This window comes from Rosa rugosa, chromosome 6, assembly GCF_958449725.1.
Source record: "Rosa rugosa chromosome 6, drRosRugo1.1, whole genome shotgun sequence".
NCBI lineage: Eukaryota > Viridiplantae > Streptophyta > Magnoliopsida > Rosales > Rosaceae > Rosa > Rosa rugosa.
In genome coordinates this window covers 34,628,613-34,649,261 of record NC_084825.1, presented here as the reverse complement: position 1 = coordinate 34,649,261, position 20,649 = coordinate 34,628,613, and the positions used below count along the sequence as shown (strand labels likewise).

The window sequence follows — 20,649 nt, the reverse complement described above, 5'->3', positions numbered from 1 at the left end:
GCAAACTGGGCATTTGAAACCGAAGGGCCCAGGGGAAAGTAATTGAAAAACACGTTAGAGTGAGTGGACAAAAATAAACGACTAAATAAATAATTTAAATAAAGCAAGTTGTATTACTTCCCCACGAATTTAAATTCATAAAACTTCGATGCATGCAACGTTTATAAAACGTATGTCTTTAAAACTCGGAGTCTCATGAAAACATATCAATCCCCGCTGGCTAAGAGAATTGGACTAGCCCCGCTAGTCAAGTAACAAATAAAAGGATATGGGGAAGAGATTTCACCATACTGGTAAAGGAGCCCCTCAGGCTCTACCTACCCTCGACTGCCATTCACACATAGATTGTGTGAGGAGGAGAACTAATAACCTTGACTACCACTCACGTGAGGAGGAGAATAAATCACCTCGACTGCCACTCACAAACACAAAGTAAGTGAGGAGGAGAATAAGCTACCTCAACTGCCACTCACAAACACAAAGTAAGTGAGGAGGAGACCTAATCGAATGACCCGAGTATGGTGAGGAAAAACAATCGAAAACCAGTAAATCAGTAAGGCTTCCCCAACCTCGCAACAAAACACGAGTATGAATCCCATCCATACTCGGAAAATCTCAAGAAAATATATACTCCAATGACGCACGCCAAAATATTCTAGAATTCATAAACCATTAGGCGAGAAATGATCGATAAAATAATTCAATCGAAAATCTCATTTTCGAAAAATATTCCAAAAAATCTCAATATCGACGAATAAAATATATTAATAAATTCCGGAAATCACCTCGGAAAGTAATTCGTCGAAAATCACTTAAATCATGATTTCAAATAAAAGCCATATATCGGAGATACTTATCAAAGGCTCAAAATCCATTCCCGAATCATAATTGAAAACAAATTATAATTAATCTCTGAAAATTTAATCATATTCCGAAAACAAATCATAAAATCCAAATCTGAGCATAATAGATTCGTATCTAAAATTCATATGGAAAAACAATGCCAAAATTATAATCCAAGGCAAAATATTATGCTCGATAATAAAATGATAAATAAATTATTATTTCGGGAAAAATAAATGCATGCATCATTCTTTAAAAATAAAAGTCCACTCACAGTACTATTCAGGTGATCACGCATACGAGTTCCTTCGTCGAGCAATCACTCGGTACGTCACCCTGTACACAATTATATTCCTTGAATAACTATTCAACAAATTAATATGATTCCTAAGATCAATTCCTTATAATTACATCTCCACTTCTTCTCGTATTCAACCCAAATTATACCACTAATACCAATTCGTTAATTTAAAGGTTCCAAGGCAGAACCGAGAGATATCTGACGGTCGGATTCTTGTAATTCGATAATCGAAACCCTGACTTCAAAAATTCATAATTAATTCCAAGCTTCTCCAAAAATCACCAAACTTCACATACAAGCTCTACAACATTTATAGAATTTAATGGCCTAAAAACTGGAATTAAAACACTGCCCTACACACCTCCATGCGCCACCCACAGTGGCGGCGCGTGGGGCTCACGCGCCGGCGGCCACCACCTCCGATGGCCACCAGAAATCAACAGTAGCTGCAAAACCACAGACCCAACAACATTCTCAACTACAACTTCTCTCAATTTTACCTTTAAACGTCCGGATTAAGCCCGTGAAGAAAACCCAGAAATGGGTTTCGGATCCCCACTTCGATTCGACCTCTACACTGGAAATTGCAGCAAGAGGGGTTGGGGAAAACGTTCACCAGCTCGAGGAGTCCCTGCTGTCCACTTTTGGCGGTCGGAGGTGGTCGGAAACGATGGAATCGCCGGAAGGATCGAAATCGGACCCGGAAGGAACTTCACGTCGATTTGAGCTTTTCCGGCCAAATCGTTGAAAATCAAGGGCACCAGCGTGAAGGTGGGAAGGAGGCGAGTTTGTGGTGGCTTGGAACACGCCGGGGGACGGCCGGACGGCGTCGAATTGCAGCGAGGAAGCTGCTGCCCGAAGAGGAAGGGGGAGAGCGCGGGGAAGAGAGAGAGCTGGGGTGAGTTTCCGGAAATGGAAACCTACCTCGGTAATTTTCCATATATATATAAAAATTTTACCATGAACAGTAACTTTCACATTTTCGCGTATAACTTTCGCATGCGAACTCTGATTTTTACGAACCACATATGCACGCGCTCGGTTTAACATCCTCTACAACTTTCGTGAAGAAAATTTTCTCAGATTTTGACCCGAACAAAAAGTCATATTCTAACCCCCCTTAAACTGTAAAATGATAACTGCGAACGGTAAAACGTACCGTAATTCACATACACACAGTAAAAGAGGTTAAATCGAATATGGGGTGTAACAGTAAATATAGCTGGAGGGCAAAATGTTTTTCCACCTCGCCGTTCAAGATGCAGCTTTGGCCATATATTCACTCGTTCCAAGTCAGCACGTGCGTTCATACTATCCTTGTTCTTGCCATCAATTCCTAACAAAGTTCCAAGAACAGGAATCACATATGTTTTTCTCAATATGCATCACATCTAAGTTGTGTCGAATGAGTAAGTTTTTCCAATATGGCAACTGGAAAAAAATGCTCTTCTTTTTCCAAGGTCCGCTGTATGGTTTTGGATCCCCTTTACGCCTCCGAGGAGGTTTAGCAGTAGCTTTTCCAAACACTGTAGTGTAGACAATTGAAAGAGACACTCCAAACCCGTCATTGGTGTAGGATGGGGTCTATGTTCCTGTTTTCCATTAAAAGCTCGTTTTTGGCTGCGGAACCGATGGTTGATTGGAAGAAATCGACGATGTCCCATGTAGCAGAACTTTTTCCCATGGTATAACCTTAAACAATCGGTGTAATCACCACAATGAGGACAAACCTTCTTACCCTTGGTACTCCCCCCCAGATAGATTAGCATATGCCGGAAAATCGTTTATAGTCCATAATAGTGCCGCCCTCATAGTGAAACTCTGTTTTGAAATCACATCATATGTAGCAGCTCCAACATCCCACAAGGACTTTAATTCATCAATCAAGGGAGCCAAGAACACATCAATGTCATTCCCTGGAGCTTTGGGACCTGGAATCACAAGTGATAAAAGCATGTATGGTTGCTTCATACAAAGCCATGAGGGGAGATTGTAAACTGTTAAAACTACGGGCCAAATACTGTGAGCTGAACTCATATTACCAAAAGGATTAAAACCAACACTTGCCAAGCCTAACCTGACATTACGCATCTCTTGTGCAAATGAGGGATACAATCGGTCCAATTCTTTCCAAGTAGGTGAATTAGCAGGATGCCTCATTCTTTCATCTTTGGGTCGATCAGTTGCATGCCATGTCATGTGACTGGAGGTACATCTTGACATAAATAGACGCTGAAGACGCGGTGTCACAGGAAAATATCTCAAAACCTTTGCAGAAATTTTTCTTGTTGTTAAACCATCTTCAATGGTCTCATACAAGTACCTACCTGTACCACAAGTATGACACTTATCAAGATTGGCAGTATCTTTCCAATAAATCATGCAATCATTGGGGCAAGCATCAATTTTTTCATAACTTAATCCTAAATCACAGATTAACCTTTTGGCTTTGTAGAAGCTGTCTGGTAGTGTCTCACCATCTGGAAGTATTGACTTGGTCAGTTTCAATAGCAGTGAAAGAGCCTTGTCAGAGATTCCTCCCAAACACTTGATTTGATACAAGCGCACCAGATACTCCAATTTTTTCATCTTTGTTGAACCGGGATACAAATCGACATTAGCCTCATTTATTAAGTTGTAAAATCTTTGTACTTCTGGAGGTGCAGTGTCCATGCTTGCACCATCATCTCCAATGTACGGTGAACTAGGTGGACTATTATTTGCAAATGCATCTGTCAACATATCATTGATGTCTACATTGAACTCAGGTCGGTCCTCGATTTCTTCTTCGATGTCATCCAAGAATACAGGATTGGGTAAAGCTTCACCATGTTCATCCCACAATCCATCTTCATAGTCTGGAGACATTTTCTCAGCTTGCTTGTGTTTGTACACCAAACCAGGGCTCCGCCAAGAACGATTAGCACATAATTGACAAGGGCACTTAATCTTCCCCTCGTGTGAAGCCACAATGAGGGAGTTTAGGATGAAATTTTGAAGTCCGACCTTATACTCGGAGCTTTTCCTATGTAGCTTAACCCATGTTTTATCCATTGAAACTGCAACAAAGATGGAAAATGTATTCATCATTAATTGAAGCTTCACAAAATACACTCATCATTCAATTTTTTTTTTTTCGTAATGAAGAATCATAATACAAGAGCCTGTAGGGAGGGAGGGGATTGGTATCACCACAAACAAGTATAAATCATAGTGAATGATCAGGGAAACAGGACTACTCCATCTTATGTCTAAAAGTGAAAGAATTTTTGATGAATAGCAACACAAAAGGCCAATAACAAGAAAAATCAACGACATAATAGCAAGTCATCCCCAATCTTAATCTTAATACCAACTATTAAGCTTAGAGAAGAGGAATGAAATTGAAATCTGGGCAATACCAAAGAATTCATTCACAGGGATGGAGAATAAGTCGCTGAATGGCACCTATTCACTTATTTCACTTCCCCTTGATTCGCTGGAGATCTTCCACAGTTGCTTCATAAAAGATGGCGTCCAGTAGTTTCTTAAAATCCTATCCTCTCTAATTCTGAGTCCTTAATTGTTTGATCCAATTAAAATGAAGGTCAGTATAAGACCAAGGATCCAAGAGGCAAATATAAATTTTTTTTTTTTTTTGGAGAAAAAGAGGCAATTAAAGTAAGGGAAACAAGGAGCTGAGTCTCATCAATTTTAATGTAAAACAAATAAAAACAACACCCATTAATGAAGTTTAATAAATAAAAAAACACCCACTCTTCAAGAAAATAATAGAAAATGTTAAAAATTTATATAAAAATTGGGCCCACTCACTGTTGTAGTAAATAAGACTTGCACAAATATAAAATAATCATAGCCCTCGTCAAATGGTTTGTACGTGGGAGATGGAGAAACCAACTTCTTCAAGAACAGTGGATACGACACCATTATCCACCATTCAATCATTTCGTGGCAATAGTTGTGTGGCGGTTGCCCACAATTGTTGTGGTGGGGATTTCAAGACTTCATTACACAAATAATTAGACTTACATAGGTTTATTGAACAAGAGAACTAACTAACTAACAAACCAAAAGAAAACATTTATTGTACTTCAATCCGAAAAAAGATGATTTTTAAACTAATTTACGACAAATCTGTTCCAGTGAGTTGGGCTTTTAGTCCTTGCTCGACGTCGAAACCATCTGGTCGGTGGTACGTAAGAAGCTGCCAAATGGATCCTTGCTTGACGACTGCGCCAGGTTGCCAGTATGGAAGAAGCTGCCAGATGCTCCCACTGCTCCAATTGAGAAGCATTTACTTCTCTGCTAAAAAACCACCAGAATTTAAAGCAAATACTCTTCAAGTCTTTGGCTCTAATAGCAAATGCTTCAACTTTTTCGTGGGCAATGACATTCGTCCTCGAGATAGGTAAATCAGAGAAAGAGGGAGATTTGAATGCCCAATTTAGGAGTTCATCACCATAAAAGTCCCCCTTTTCAAGCCACTTGTTGCTTGAGGAATCACTGCTGGTTTCACCATGGGAGTAGGTGACTGCGGTGCCTTGAATGAATAGGAGCATCTTCCCAAGTGGTTTCCCCTCTTGGACAATACAGCTATCTTCAGTATAGGTCAGTGGCACAAGACGTTGACAAATTGCTTTTAGCACCTTTTCATTTACGGTTTGAAACACTGTCACCTGCATATATTAATCATATATATTACCTAATAATAATACATAAGCATGTATTATAAGTACTCGTACGCACTCTGAGCTGATATATACAGAAGAAGAGGAAGTTCTTGCCTTCTCTAATGAAGCTAACATGATGCTTTGTTTGTCTTTTCTGGGAAGAATACCAAGGATATTTTGCACATCAAGATCACTGTTTTCTTTGAGTTTGTGTATGTTTTCCATGATCACTACCTTTAAATTTTCTTTTTTCTTTCTGGTCACCTCTGTTTCCTTATCCTTAGAGAGGTAGTATTTAGATAACCACAGATCGATATCTGGTGTCATCAATTGCTTCTTCTCTTCCAACATAAGCTTATTTGACCTGTCTTTCGACTCCTGTGTATGTATGTTTCCACGACATGAAAATAAGTTTATTATGATTATCATAATTTGATTAAATTCGATACACACACACACGCACACATATAAAGGATGTACAACACGAACCTGCACCCTTGCATTGAGATATACTAAAAACAACGCCATGCCAGTTGTAGATATCAAAACAGAAAAAAAAATTTCCAACGTATCCATACCGCTCAATAGATTTGAACCAAAAGAACTGAAAAACAAAAACAAAAAACTTAATATCTTGCTCCCAAAAATAGAAGAAACATGTGTAAGGTGGTGCTAGATGCAAACCTCAGATTTCGTAGAGCCCACCAAAAAGATTGGAATACTCTTTGTAAGAGATGATGTGATGGACTAACCACATCAGATTGCAGAGCGTAAAAATATATACCAAAGTCGAAGGCCTTTGGATCAGCTTCTTTCACAGGGCATAAGTCATCCCAAAGCGAGATATTAGTCCCCTTAGAATAGGTTTCGTTAGGATTCCGTGCACAGCTAAGCACATTTACTCCTCCTGTACATGGTGTATCAGCACATGGTGTACCAGTATATGGACTGAAAAAGGTGATATTATCTCTCGTCAATTCCCAACAGTGAAGCTGTCTCCGAGTAGCAAGAAGGTACCAGAAGGCTCCAAATAGCTAAAAGACCCATATAAAATTATAAATCGAATTTCCTGAAAAATAATTAAAGATGAAAATGGAAACAAAGATAATGATTTGATTTCTTTAAAAATGATTGAGAGTTTCAATGAACAAAAAAGCAAGTAAACTAATCTATACTAAGATTGAGAGTTTCTTTAAAAATGCCCACTTACTCCACTAAGAGTTTTTTACTCCAATTTACCCAATCTAACATATATTTGACAGTATTACCCTAATTTTAATTAATAAATTACACTCATCTCTCTCTCTCTCTCTATCCCCTCCCCTCTTCGATCTATTCTCTCTCTCATCCCCCTTCACCGATTTCTCTCTCTCTCTCTCTCTCTCTCTTCCTTCCCGGTCGTGTCGACTCAGCGACCACCGTCAGCCTCGAAGATGCAAAGTTCACCAACCACCGTCAGCCTCAAAGATGCCTGATGAAGAATGGATGGCGATTGACGTATGAGGCGGTCGGAGATGGAGATTTCGGCTTCCCCGCATTAGATCCAGAAGGGCATATTGATCAAGAAGCAGCATGCCCCGATCCTCGACGCGGTGGTGCGTTACCACAAGCACGGGGTGGGGCATGACAAGTGTCGCTCCGCCGTGACGCAGGAGATCGTTGCTCCCGTCTCCACCGTGTGGTCGTGGTCCAATCCAGCGCTTCGACAACCCCAAAGCCTACAAGTACTTCGTCAAGAGCTACTGCATCATCGTTGGGGACGGCGACGTCAGCACCTTCAGCGAAGTCCAGGTCATCTCGGGGCTTCCGGCCAACAACAACACGGAGAGGCCGGACGTGCTGGACGAGGAGAGCCACGTCATCAGCTTTAACATGCTGGGCGATGACCACATCCTGTCCTTTTTTTTTTTCAGTTATGCACTAGAATAGCATATGTTTGGTAGATTTTGTAGATTCGTGACTGATTTTACTAATGATTAACTGATGTAATTGTTTTGTTGGGGAAATGAACACTTTATTGAGGGGCAATAAACATTTTAGTTGGGGGCAATAATGTTTCTATTGGGAGGCAATAAACCTTCTATTAGGGGGCAATAATGTTTCTATTGGGGGGCAATAAACCTTCTACTGGGAGGCAATAAACCTTTTGTTTGGGGGCAATAATATTCTCCGGTGACCTATGAGATCCCCGTCGACCTTTTTTAGAGACATCCGACGAGGTTTCCGGTGACCGGTGACCGGAGTCCCACAACCGGTGACCGGAGTTCGGTGAAGTCTCCGATGACTTCTCTCTCTAAGTGATAAAGAAGGAGAGGGCAAAATTGTCCTAAAAATAAATAAAAAGTAATAAAAAAATACTTAATTGGGTATTAGGGCAAAATATATACACAATATTGTGTAAGTGGGCAATTTTTTAGAGTGTTTGGGTAAGTGGGGTTAATTAACCTCAAAATTGTGTAAATGATCATTATCCCCTTCTTTTTATTATTTTGAACATCTCCAACAAATTTTCTAACTGTTATTTTTACCAAACATATAAGGATCTCTCTCAAATATCAATTCCAATAATTCCTCTATATCATTCTTATTTTAGGGAATCCCTAAACTCACGTTTTCATGACCTATTCCTATACCTAAAAGAGAGAATATTGGTAACTACAGTAGCCAACATTACATCAATTCTTTTCTTTTATGTTTTTATCGGATGTCCCCGAAGGGACATTATTTTCTTTTATGTTGGAAACACAATTAATGACTAAAGATATTGCATGAAAAATTTCCTTTCAAAAAAATATATATAAATAAATAAAAATGAACCACCATTGTATAGCGGCACCTAACATATTTTAGTCATGGGTAAATTAGACAAAGTTTGAAATTCAGAAAAATATCTGGAGAAAATTAGAAAATAACCACCCCTAGGCCCATGTTGAGATTCACAAGCAGTTAGACTAAAAGACATAGAGTAAAATATTGAGGAACCGATCAATAAAAAAACTTGTAAGTCATTAATTAAAAAAAACAGCGCTTAATTATTAAATTTTCAGAAATTCCTACACCCTATAAATTTAATATTTGGATATCCTGATTTTCTTTTTAAATTTTAGTTCCAATTTTTCTCTTTTCCCGTCAAAGATATATTCATATCCCAACTGAGATAAAACTACCCTCCACCTATTCAGATTGCATCATATGTTCCTCATTGTGTAGCCCCTCACCGTAAGAGAAAGCTAGAGTGAGTAAAGCAGCTGCCGTCGTGGGAGGAATAAAGAAAGTGATGAATGTCTTGGCAATATTTAAACCCTATACTCCATAGTAATATTTCTGAAATAAAAACGTCAACAAGATGCATCATTAAGTGATTATAATTGATACCTCTACTTTTCATAACTAGGAATTAGATAGCAACAACCTATTTGTATTATGATTAAGAGAATAGGCTTTGCTAGCTAAAACTAAATTTTTTTACTTTTATACCCTCAAAATGTTATATATCTGACCTAATTGTCAGGGATAAAAAAGTTAAAATTTATATAAGTAATTTAAAAAGTATATATTATTTTCTAGAGATAAACTACCCACTTCTAAACTGATAACCACCCACTTCTCCACACCCATGGGCCGGGTGTGAGCAGTTTCTAGTATAAATATAATCGCTCACTAATCTTGATTCACGGACAAATAAACTTCAATCTTGATTCATGGAGATCAAACTTCATTTATCTATCTGGGAACAACATCAGAGGAACCGTTTCTAACTCTACTAGCTGTTGGTAAACAAACTAATATATTGGTTGGTTAAAAAAAAAAAAAAGTGTGTGTGTGTATATATATATATACACACATACATACACACACACAAATTAAAACGGGTAGAGAGAGAGAGACTTTTTAATTTAATCTATGATTCAACCATTCAAGGGTATGATTCTCCAAATAAAAAAAAAACAAAAAATCAATTGTTACCCTTTTTTTTTTCCAGACCAACTTTCATTGACAAAGTAGACTCTCTTAATGCATCTCTATCAAATTCCTTACAAAATCCTTATTGTAGAAATTTTAACCAGCTTTATAGCTCAATTAACTTTATAGTTTCAATAGCTTATGATAGATTAAACAACCTTATTGTGAACATAAGGTTTAAAACTGATTAAAAATAGCTAAGAAGTCAAAATAGAGAGTCTACTAAAGATGCTCTTAGTCGATTTAACTTTTGTACCGACAATAATAACTCTAACTCTAGCGTCTTTGATGGATACACCCTAAAAAGATGAAAGTTGAGAGCTTTTTCTCTCAAAACCCTAGCGCCGCCTCCTTTGGGTGGCTTTCAGGGAGGTCCCCGTCACCTCCATCATTCTCATCTCGATGATCATGCCAAGCGGCTGATCATTTCACTCCTCGCTTCGAAGGATCGCAAGCTACACTTTTCTTGGCAGCACTTATTGGTTGGCTCAACCTCGGGCTGCGACCACGGCAGGGATGTTTCCATGGTCAGGGGAGGAGATCCGGGTATGGGCTCGGGCAGCGCCTTCCTTCCTACAGGGATTGGTGGATTTTCGATGGGGGAACTGGACTGTTGGCTGTGCTGGTGCAGAGCGGCGGCTGGGTATTGATCTGGTGGTTGGGATTGGTACTGGCAGCGTCGTCATTGCAGTGGCCAGCGATGGTGGGCTGGATGCAGTCAGCGCCGGAGTCAATAATCCAAAGAGGCTGTTTTTTTTGGTCGATGTGTTGGGGGCAGACGACGCCGGAGGCAGGTGACGAACGATGGTTGGATCCGGGAACCCAACGTTGGGTGTCCAAATCAAATCCGGTCTCAAGGAGTTTGGGTCTCTGGGCTTGGATTTGGGATCCAGGAGTGCATGACGCTGTGTTCAATTATGTTGTTTACATTCGATCGGATGTGCTGCGTTTACCGGCTGGTAGACAACTCAATTCTCTATTCTATAAGAATTCTCAGTGTAAACACGTTGTGAGTACCACAATTGCGTGCCTTGGCGAGCATCGTGCTTTAGGCTGGGATGAATTTAGCTTTGATTGGTTTGCCGATTTTTTGCATATCCAGATTGCAACTTCTGATGGTTTAGTCTATAAATCTCAAGGTCGTGACAATTTTATTGTTGGTAATTATCTTGAGGAGGTTGAGGCTCTACCTATAGTTTTTGCTAGTTTCCCTAGGAAAATTTCAGAGCAATATATATCTTATTGTACAAGAACAACTAGTTGGTGTAGTACACCCTCTTATTTGTTCTACCTTAGCTCTAGGGTCAGGCTCGTTCTGGCTTCTGTATGCTCCCCATTGGGATGCCCTCATGAGCGATTTCAATCGCTAATTCAATGAACTTTTCCTTTCCTTTCAAAAAAAAGGTTTAAAACTGATTAAGAGAAAAAATATAAAGAGAATAGGAAATGTTTCCACTATACCAGGTGGTTAGATTTGTCATTCTAACTTCTTTTTTTTTTTTTCAAGTGTAGTTTATTGTGTTGTCCATATTTATTAAATTTTCTTTTTTAGTTACATTATTAACCAAAAGGTTTCTGTAGTAGTTCAAAAATTTAACCAACTTTAGGAGAATTTACTTAATTAATATAGATAGATATAAGAGAATGCATGTTCACCTAAGGGACAGTTTTTAAGGGATTGTAAGGGACAACTGAATCTGATGGGTGAAAACAAATGCACAGTTTTAAATTGTTATAATTTTAATTTTTAAATTTAATACATATGGTTTATATGCATTTGTCCCTCACAGTCCCTTAAAATTGTCCATTAGGTGAGAAAAACTGTTTATAAGAGTTAAACTTACATGAGAAGCAAGGATGAAGGGAACAAAACCCAATATAGGTCTAACCCATCTTTCAACTCGGTTTATGTCTATGATAGGACGCCGCTTCAACCAATCGTGAATGTAGTAAATGCGTAATGTATATTGAAGCGAAGTGACAAAAAGATATTTACTAGCAAAAGGATGTAGATCTGCATTCATCCCCCCTGCGGCATATATCTGGACACATGAAACAACGCCAACATTAGAATCTATGATGTGAAATAATTGAACATACCGATATGTGATGTCAAATATGTCACTGGGACAATTTGCCTTCGTCACATGATAAAGGCTGGTCTATGTACCTGTGCAATGGGAAGAGAAACGAAGATGCGAGACAGAATGGATAACGTATTAGTAGTGCATGACTTGCATGATCTCTTCCCTCGGCCGCTACAGCAACAACATCCACACTTAGAAATAAAAAAGTCCAGTAGGTAAAAAACATCTGTGACTGTTCGAGCATAAACATAATTCACCGCCAAATTCTGGTTCAACGTGTAGCACTTGTTTTCATTGTCAATGGCCGTGATATAACAGAAGATAGGATCATTGAAGACAGCAAATGCACATGATATAATAAAGATTGTATTCCACCAATTCTTGGCCTTATGAGTTTCTGCTATGAGCTTTTCCACAACTGTTGTCCTTTTTACTCCATCTTCTTCAATAATACTGAAAGAACACAACAAAACAGTATCATCTTACTAATTAAAAAGTGGAATCAATGGTTTCAGATTTATCTTTTGCAGAGAAGGTCCCAGCTGAGTTATATCTTGAGATCCAACTGCTACTAAGCTCGCATATATATTATTATTAATTTTTTAAATAAAATAGGATAGGAACAGTCAAATACTTTGTTAGTTTGTTTTAGATAACGCATGTTTTTTTACTAGACCTAATTCAAGACATGGAACAATTTTGAAAATACAAATTCACCATATATATATATTTGCGAGGGATCCCTTTATCTAATCAAATTAGTGATCGTTAAGGTATGTAACTATGTACCGAATTAGATCAAATAAAAGGAAAAATCAAATTTGTCGATAAGTTCATTTATAATTATGTATGTCTTAATTTTCAATTTGGCAAAAAATTGCAGAAATTATATGCTCATATAGAACCAAAAAAATTAATATTAAATTAGTTTTGGGAAAATTTTTATAGAATCAATTAAATTGGTGCAGAAATAGATATCATAGGGAATTTGATTCTACACCCAAATTCACACACCCCTTTTAGAATAAACCCATCCATAAGAGTGTTTTAATATACACCTAAACCAATTAATTAGGTTTATTTAAAATAAAAAAACCTATTAAATAGGATAAATATTAAAACTCAATGTTGTTAAGAATTACTAAAGCTGCCACTATCAAATTCCCCATTCACCTATTAAATAGGATTAATAGTCAAAATCATCTAGCAAATATTATGGAGTTTGATTGACGTTATTGTTGATATTACCTTCACTTTAGGTTTTTATCAGTACTTAATTTTAGGTGTTTACATTAATCTCATTATTATCATATAATGATGAATTTTTGGTATGTTTCTTCCTATATATAGAAGCTAGTGAATTCATTCGTCATTTTTTCTTTGGGTGGAGACCTTTCACAAAGTTGCATATGATTTCAAAGGATGATTTGAAACGACCTATTCATGAGGTTTATTTCATCATTTTCTTATGGGTTAGAGAGTTTCTTTCAAATAGGTACATATATCATATTCGTAATTCAAATTACCTATTCATCAGATTTATTTAGTATAATATCTTTGTTAATCTCTTGATTTTGTGTAAAGCTTGAATTAGATGGATGTTTAGTAATTAGAAATTTCAATTTATGAATCTGGTACAAAACTTAGTTTCATTCCTTCAAAGTATAATCGTTGTTTCTAATTACCAGATACTTAGATTGCTTTAATATGTAATACCTATGATTTAGATGTTTGTTTTTGTAGTTTTAAATTATTTGTGTGACTCTATATCATAGGTTGTTTATTCCATAACCTATAGTATTGACAATTAATATACCTATAATTTAGATAATATATTTTGGATATATGTATGTAAATCCTAATAGAGTTTTACCTTTGAAATAGATCTATGAAGGTAATTTGCAATTGTATAAGGAATCACAACATGCAGGGCACTAGTAGTTGGGATATTTTTGAAGACTACATTGCAAAGTGCTAGTCGAGATGACGGATGAAGTGTTATAATGTTCTTTATATTAGGTTCGAAAATGTAAAGTTTATATTTCAATTGTAAAAACAAATTTAAAATTGTTTATTTCAATACTGGATGAAGATCATTTACGGTTGTACTCATTGTCCCTATTTCAATAAATTTTTAGGTTTATTCCTTCAAAAAGAATGTGTATTTAAATTACCTTGATATTAGAAATAAATTTCTTAATATTGTAAAGTTCATTTTCAATTGTAAAACAATGAATGATAATAATGAGTTTACTAAATTATAGTGCAAAAACTCTTGCACATTCAAAATTATTTAATGTGCCAAAATTAAGGGATAATTATATATTAAGCAAACTCTACAGTTACACAACTATTATGTGGTCCTTGACCACCCCATAGAATCAGGCACCTATGTGGAGAAAAATGTAGGGGCGGAAAAAAAAAAATCTTAAAGCAATCAATCTACATCAAGTACATTTTACATGGGCTAATTACATTAACTCGACCATTTTAGAAAATTAATGAATATGGAATGATTGTATAACTACACCTATTAGAACGGATAAGCAAAATAAGATACCTTAATGAGAGGATGTTCAATCTTGTCGAGAAAGATAAATATTTATATAATAGGAATATAACAGAATCTGATGATACACAAACATATTTATTAAAAAATAGTAAATATATGGATCACATCGGAAAGGAAGAAATATAGGATAATTAAGGCAATTAATCGTTTTAAATAAGAGAAAAATCAAGGATTAAATTGATTGTATTAAATTCTAAATATTTAAATTCAAAAAATAGTCAACAGCTATATTTGATGAATATTTTATTTATTCAATCAGAAGGGCAAAAAAGTCAAACTAAAAATTGTGAAAAATCTTAATTATAGATTTAAAACCTATAAAGAATGTTCAATTATGTGAATTGGGTGTAGATTAAAAGAAAATATAGGGGTGGGTTTTTCTTAATAGGAGGTTTGTTTTTTGGGTTTTTATCTAATTTTCTCTATATTATATTAAATTAATATTTTGAGAAAAGAATTGTAGAATCATTAAAATTGTAATAAAGTCTAAAACATAATATAAAGAATTAATTTGGTGCATCTTATATCAATGAGTACCTGTGAAAAATGAAAATTTCAAGAAATATATATATATATATACACACACACACACAGATATATATATATATATATATATATATATATAGGGTGGTGCTATTCACACACCTATTTTCTCTATTCACACACCCATTCTATTTTTTTATTATTTTAATTCAATTCTTTTTTACAAATTACCCTAACTACCCTCCCTTATAATTTTTTTTTTTTTTTTTATCTATTTAGCAAGTCAATCATGAATCAAACATCATTATGCAATAATTCAATTTTCTTCTACCTATAAATAAAGGAAAAACAATATGTTCATTAAGTGGAATGACATGTATTATTATAAGAGGAATATGCTTCCCAAATAATTACGTACATCCAACTGAATCTAAATTACAAAGTTTGTCCTCATACAAGTAGGAGGGGTAAGACGCATGCTTTACTCCCTTATTGTCTTGGGTACTAATATTGCACCTAGATTACTAGTGTTTCTCATCTCTTATAGATTGGCAATAAGTCATTTTCAAACGTAGTCTGCAAATTTAAGAAACTTCTAGGTACAAAAAAAAAATGGAGTGTAGTTCAAAATTAATTGTTTGAATAAGACTAACCTGAGGGGCTAGAGAAATGTAGACACATGCATAATCAATGGTATGAACCCTTAATATAATGTATTTTAGATAACTGTATTGAAAGAACACTCACCCATAAATAATAAGAATGTATTATGCAAGGCTGAGGACACACTTTGCAATTTAGATTCAGTTGGATAAACGTAATTAACTGGGAAGCATATTTCTTGTCTAATAATACAGGTTATTCCACTTAATGAACGTATTATTTTTCCTTCATTTATAGGTTAAAAAAATTGATTTATTGTATAATGATGTATTGATGTTTGATTCATGATTAACTTGCCAAATATAAAAAAGAAAAAGAAACAAGATTATAAGGGAGGGTAGTTAGGGTAATTTATAAAAAAGAATTAAATTAAAGTAATAGAAAAATAGAGGGGGTGTGTGAAAAGAGAAAACGGGTGTGTGAATAGCACCACCCTATATATATATATATATATATATATATATATATATATATGAAATAGATCTTAGCCATGGCCTTTGTCAATATACGGGTTAGTTGCATTTCTATCTATGTTTCAGCATTTTATGATTTTTTTTTCTTAAATCAAAAAGGGGTTTCAGTCCATTAAATAAGTAGAGAGAGACATACAATACACCGTTAGAATTGAGCTACTGCCTAGAAACATACAAAGTCTAGAACCTAAAGTAAGAACACCTTAGATAGTGATGTAAACCAAGTAAAATCAAGTAATCTTGACACTACATAAATAAACCGACTCAGGCCAAGTTGAAATCCCAGTTTATTCATAAAGCTTCTACGATCTCCCTACACGGAGAGAGCTTTCTCATAAGCACCTACCATCTAAGTCGTAAGGAGACTAAGATCCCAGAGCCCAGTACTAAGCCCGAAGCCCAATTGGAGCCACAGCCCATCCAGATCCCAGAGTCGGGTCTGGACATGACTCGCACCCAAAACTAGAGTCCGGCACCTTGGGGTTGCCACTCTGGCCGCACCTGCTACAATCCCAGACCCACAATCACTGCCATCTGCGGAAGCAGCAAGCTTCTCTAGCAAATTTATCATGTCATGCCCGATCGAAAAAGAAGTCGCGGACTTCTTATTCTGAATTCACCGAACCTAGCAACATCTGATCTGTACCACCAATTGATGAGGAGATCGGATCCCTGTGGTTCGACCACTGCAAGACTCTGTCCTTCCACCACCACCCAATCAAAACGGCCACCACCATCAGAGAGGCCGGCAGCAGGCCAAAGCCTACCCAGAGATCCATAAGGATGGATCAGGTACATGATGAGACGGCCCTGAGAATGGAGCCGTTCCATAACCCTAGCAGAACTCTGCTAATTACCTCAAATATGAGAGCTCAATGAACGCGATAGCTGCTATCTCTTAGCATTTTATGGTTTGGTCAACGAATCTATCATCGTCATCATCATTAATGAAATAACTAATTAATAAACGCCTACACTTATGTTACAATACTAAATGATCTAGATAAATCTGGATAATTACATTGGACTACAATCAATTACCGTTTATATGGTGGCCTGCAGCCATGCATAAATTCATTAATCAATCACCTTACCCAAATACAAGACATCCCCTTGTTTGAAAAGATCGAAGATTAAGGGTCTTTAAGGGTTAAAAGAACTAACCGTAGCTCAATTGCCACTGCATCATTGGTTGGCCGGCCGTTCATGTTGTCCGGATTTTAATGAAAGATGTATCCTCTGGAGTGCTAACTGTCAAGAACACCCAAGGAGATTAAACTTACTACTTGATTCGCACAAAATAATATCTGACTTCATGCAAATATACGTACATAGTGATCAAACTGAAAGTCAGAGAATTATATATCAAACTCCAGTCTAGTCCACGTGTACGTATGCATGAACTAAGCCTTACTAAACCTGCAGTCGACACTGGAGAGATCAATACTTCATTTACGAGAGATCATTAGTTCTACTACATGACATAAACTTACAGCATGGAGCAGATAGAGGACCAAATATTTTACAAAAGAACGAAGAGAAGGGAGGCAGAAACTGATTGAATGAATGCAAAATAAAGGCTAGCAGACTCGGTTTCTACTAGATTTCATAATAACTCAATCACTGGTACTGTGAGGGGAATTCTCATTCCACCGAGAGATATATACACATATGGCCATTCTAGTGGAAGAGCCGTGTATATATATAGAGACGAGAGAGAGAGAGAGAGAGAGAGAGAGAGAGAGAGAGTCAAGTATAAAGGCTCCATAGCCTCCATTAATTGGCAACCACGAAATATTTATCATATATTTCAATCATTATCCTCCCTGTTCAAGATATTTTTGTCACTAACGGTACTAGTGAGATCACTATAGACTACACAGAAAGGACAATAGAAGGGTTAGTAAGCACAGAATATTAATGCTTAATAAGTGATATGTTTTGAAGGAAATGCATGTGGTAAACATCATTTTGCATATAATAAATAGCATGGTTCCCTATATGTAGAAGAAATAATTACAGTTCACTGTTATGGAACTTCTTGGACCAGCCCCCGCAATCAAAAGAAAACGGACTGCAGGTCTTATCTGGCATAGTGCCCATGTGGGCCATGTGTTTCATGCATGTCCGTGTTTGTTTCCTTTTACAGATGTGCACACTCACAAAGAAACAAAGAAAGGCAATAATGCATTTTTGTAGGTTGCTGCTATTCGCACACCCATTTTCTCTATTCACACACTCTCTCTATTATCTATTACTTTAATTTTATTTTATTTTCTTACAAAGTACCCTAACTACCCTGCTTTGCAATTTGCATTTTTGTAGGGTGCTGCTATTCGCACACCTATTTTCTCTATTCACACACTCCCTCTATTATCTATTACTTTAATTTTATTTTATTTTCTTACAAAGTACCCTAACTACCCTCCTTTGCAATTCTGTTTTTGTTTCTTTTTCTTTTTTTCTTTTTTCTTTTTTCTTTTTTCTTTTTTCTTTTTTCTTTTTTCTTTTTTCTTTTTGGCAAGTCAATCATCTCCAAATCCTAAACCCTTATTTTCTCGCAGACACAAAGAACTTCAAGACTCTTTACAATTTTCTCTTTTCTTTTCCATCAAAAACTTCTCTAGCATAGTCATTCTATCTCTCTATCGTGATGATTTGAAGTTTAATTATGGTAGAACAAGCAACTTTAGACCCATCTTTGGAGAAAATTTTACATCTGATTTGCAATGGAGACATAGAAGAAAATATGAGTTTAGTGATCATTCGAGCCCCTATCCATCATTCCTGGTAATATTCTACTAAAATTATTTGGTGTATTTCAATCCATCGCTCTTCGCTAAAAATATCAATTTCTCAGCGATTTGGTAGAGTGGGAGCTTTAAATTTGTGTGTTTTGTTCGTCTTAGTTTGATTTTGGTATGGCTTGCTTGCTAATCATAGTTTTGACTTGAATTGATTGATAATTTTGAAATTGTTGATGCTTTGATTTCATTTTGACTTTAGTCATATCATCACTCTGCAGAATGTTTTGTCACTCGGAATGGTATCTTGAATCAACGTTGCTTAATCAGATGTGAGAGGTTTTGGATCTCCTTTAGTTTAGGTGATATATGTGCTTATACATTTCTTCAGTTTTGTATAGCAATCATGACATATCTAAATCCTCAAAATCAGTTACGTCGTGATTTTTCATTTGAGGCCTAAACTTTGCCACACTAATTGCAGAATTTTTGATAGATTGCACTTTGTCCTGCCCATCATTTTTTTTTCCTAAATCAGCAATGACATTCACGAGAAAAAATTACTTTATTGTGTAATGATGTTTAATTCATGATTGACTTGCCAAATAGAAAAAAGAAAAAGAAACATAATTACAAGAAAGGATAGTTAGGGCAATTTGTAAAAAAAAAATTGTATTAAACTAATGGAAAAATAAATGGGGTGTGTGAATAGAGAAAATGGGTGTGCGAATAGCACCACCATTTTTGTAACCACCTAAAAGGTTAGGTAAGGCGAAAATTCTATTATGGACTATGGTGCAGGTGAACTACGGTTAAATTGGGCGCGTGATTCTCACGTGCGGTTTCGTGAAGAGTGAATATCTGAGGTCGTGGGTCCCATTGCTTCAATTAACTCACCGGTGGAGACACAGTGGAGGAGGTGGTGCGAGGGGGTGCGGCGGAGGATATCGGCCCATTGACTTGAGCAATCTCAGGAGCATCACGTTTCAATTGTGAAGCTTTCACAAGAAGACTAGGCTTCACTTCATCAGGCTTCGATTTCTCTAATTCCTCTTCAAGCCCAGATGAATTTCTCTTTCGGTGAAGAATCCTCTGCGCTGCCATTGCTCTCCGGTTTGCCATAAGTATATACAAATCATCTTCTTCTTCCATGGTTCAAGTCGAGCTTTGACTCGAAGTCTTCGTCGGCGGTGCGGGTGAGCTTCTGTTGCTTCTTGGAGGTCCATGAGTCTCTACGGTCCCTTTTCCGGCTCTCGTAGCCGCTCATGGCTTAGGGTTTTCAATAGAAATTATCTCTGCGAATTTGGGTTTGCGATCTAAAAGCTCCAGCACACTGCTCTCAGATTGGGGAGGGAGGGAAGGAGAACGATGACGAAAGAGATCGATCCGATCCGCTTTAGGGTTGACGAGAGATATCGATCCGTTCCGATCCATCCAAATCTCTGCATAACTAGCCGCGGTTAAGTAACCGCGCGTGTCGGTCACACACCGAATTTTGGCTTGGTGTAGGTGGACCTTGGTCCACAGAAGACTCTTCGTATTGTACTGTTAGTCTTGAAAATTTGATGGCTCATGGCGATGTAAATCTACAATGTTTGAGATTTTTTAGGAGATTGAATTTTTTTTTAACTACCATATACGGAAAAGAAAAATATTGAATGTGTTCAAGTAAATCCAGAATATGCGTGTGTCTGGCCCAAACTCTAGGTTACTTGACCTAATTGTAATAGAGTTTAGAATTAGAGATATTCTCGGAGATATTCATAGATATCCGATTAATTGTACGATTATCTTTCCTTGTACAACTCTGATTCTATTTCTTGTAATCCTCTATATAAAGAGACCCCTAT

The 20,649-nt window shown here is 36.7% G+C and overlaps 2 protein-coding genes across 3 annotated transcripts; both read right to left on the bottom strand.

Moving 5' to 3' along the window:
- Nucleotides 1–2,354: 2,354 nt before the first annotated feature.
- Nucleotides 2,355–4,680, bottom strand: LOC133713724 (uncharacterized). Its single transcript, XM_062139760.1, has 2 exons — nucleotides 4,546–4,680; nucleotides 2,355–4,203 (listed from the first exon to the last, which is right to left on the bottom strand). The coding sequence occupies exon 2, from the start codon at nucleotides 4,196–4,198 to the stop codon at nucleotides 2,879–2,881; it is 1,320 nt and encodes a 439-aa protein (XP_061995744.1). The 5' UTR covers nucleotides 4,199–4,203; nucleotides 4,546–4,680; the 3' UTR covers nucleotides 2,355–2,878.
- A 232-nt stretch (nucleotides 4,681–4,912) lies between these two features.
- LOC133715907 (cyclic nucleotide-gated ion channel 1-like) lies at nucleotides 4,913–17,777 on the bottom strand. Of its 2 annotated transcripts, XM_062142597.1 has the most exons (9): nucleotides 17,549–17,777; nucleotides 17,387–17,474; nucleotides 17,220–17,306; nucleotides 11,948–12,317; nucleotides 11,622–11,819; nucleotides 6,499–6,848; nucleotides 6,304–6,418; nucleotides 5,929–6,192; nucleotides 4,913–5,820 (listed from the first exon to the last, which is right to left on the bottom strand). In XM_062142597.1, the coding sequence occupies exons 3-9, from the start codon at nucleotides 17,261–17,263 to the stop codon at nucleotides 5,263–5,265; spliced, it is 1,899 nt and encodes a 632-aa protein (XP_061998581.1). In that variant the 5' UTR covers nucleotides 17,264–17,306; nucleotides 17,387–17,474; nucleotides 17,549–17,777; the 3' UTR covers nucleotides 4,913–5,262. The 2 variants fall into 2 exon arrangements, with proteins under 2 accessions (XP_061998581.1, XP_061998582.1); XM_062142598.1 differs by lacking the exon at nucleotides 17,387–17,474.
- Nucleotides 17,778–20,649: the final 2,872 nt, after the last annotated feature.

Coding starts and splice junctions, on each gene's coding strand:
- LOC133713724 (XM_062139760.1), bottom strand. CDS start 4,198: ATGGATAAAACATGGGTTAAGCTACATAGGAAAAGCTCCGAGTATAAG.
- LOC133715907 (XM_062142597.1), bottom strand. CDS start 17,263: ATGAACGGCCGGCCAACCAATGATGCAGTGGCAATTGAGCTACG. Junction 12,318..17,219: donor GCAGTGGCAATTGAGCTACG/GTTAGTTCTTTT, acceptor GTGTTCTTTCAG/TATTATTGAAGAAGATGGAG. Junction 11,820..11,947: donor TTTCTCTTCCCATTGCACAG/GTACATAGACCA, acceptor TCATGTGTCCAG/ATATATGCCGCAGGGGGGAT.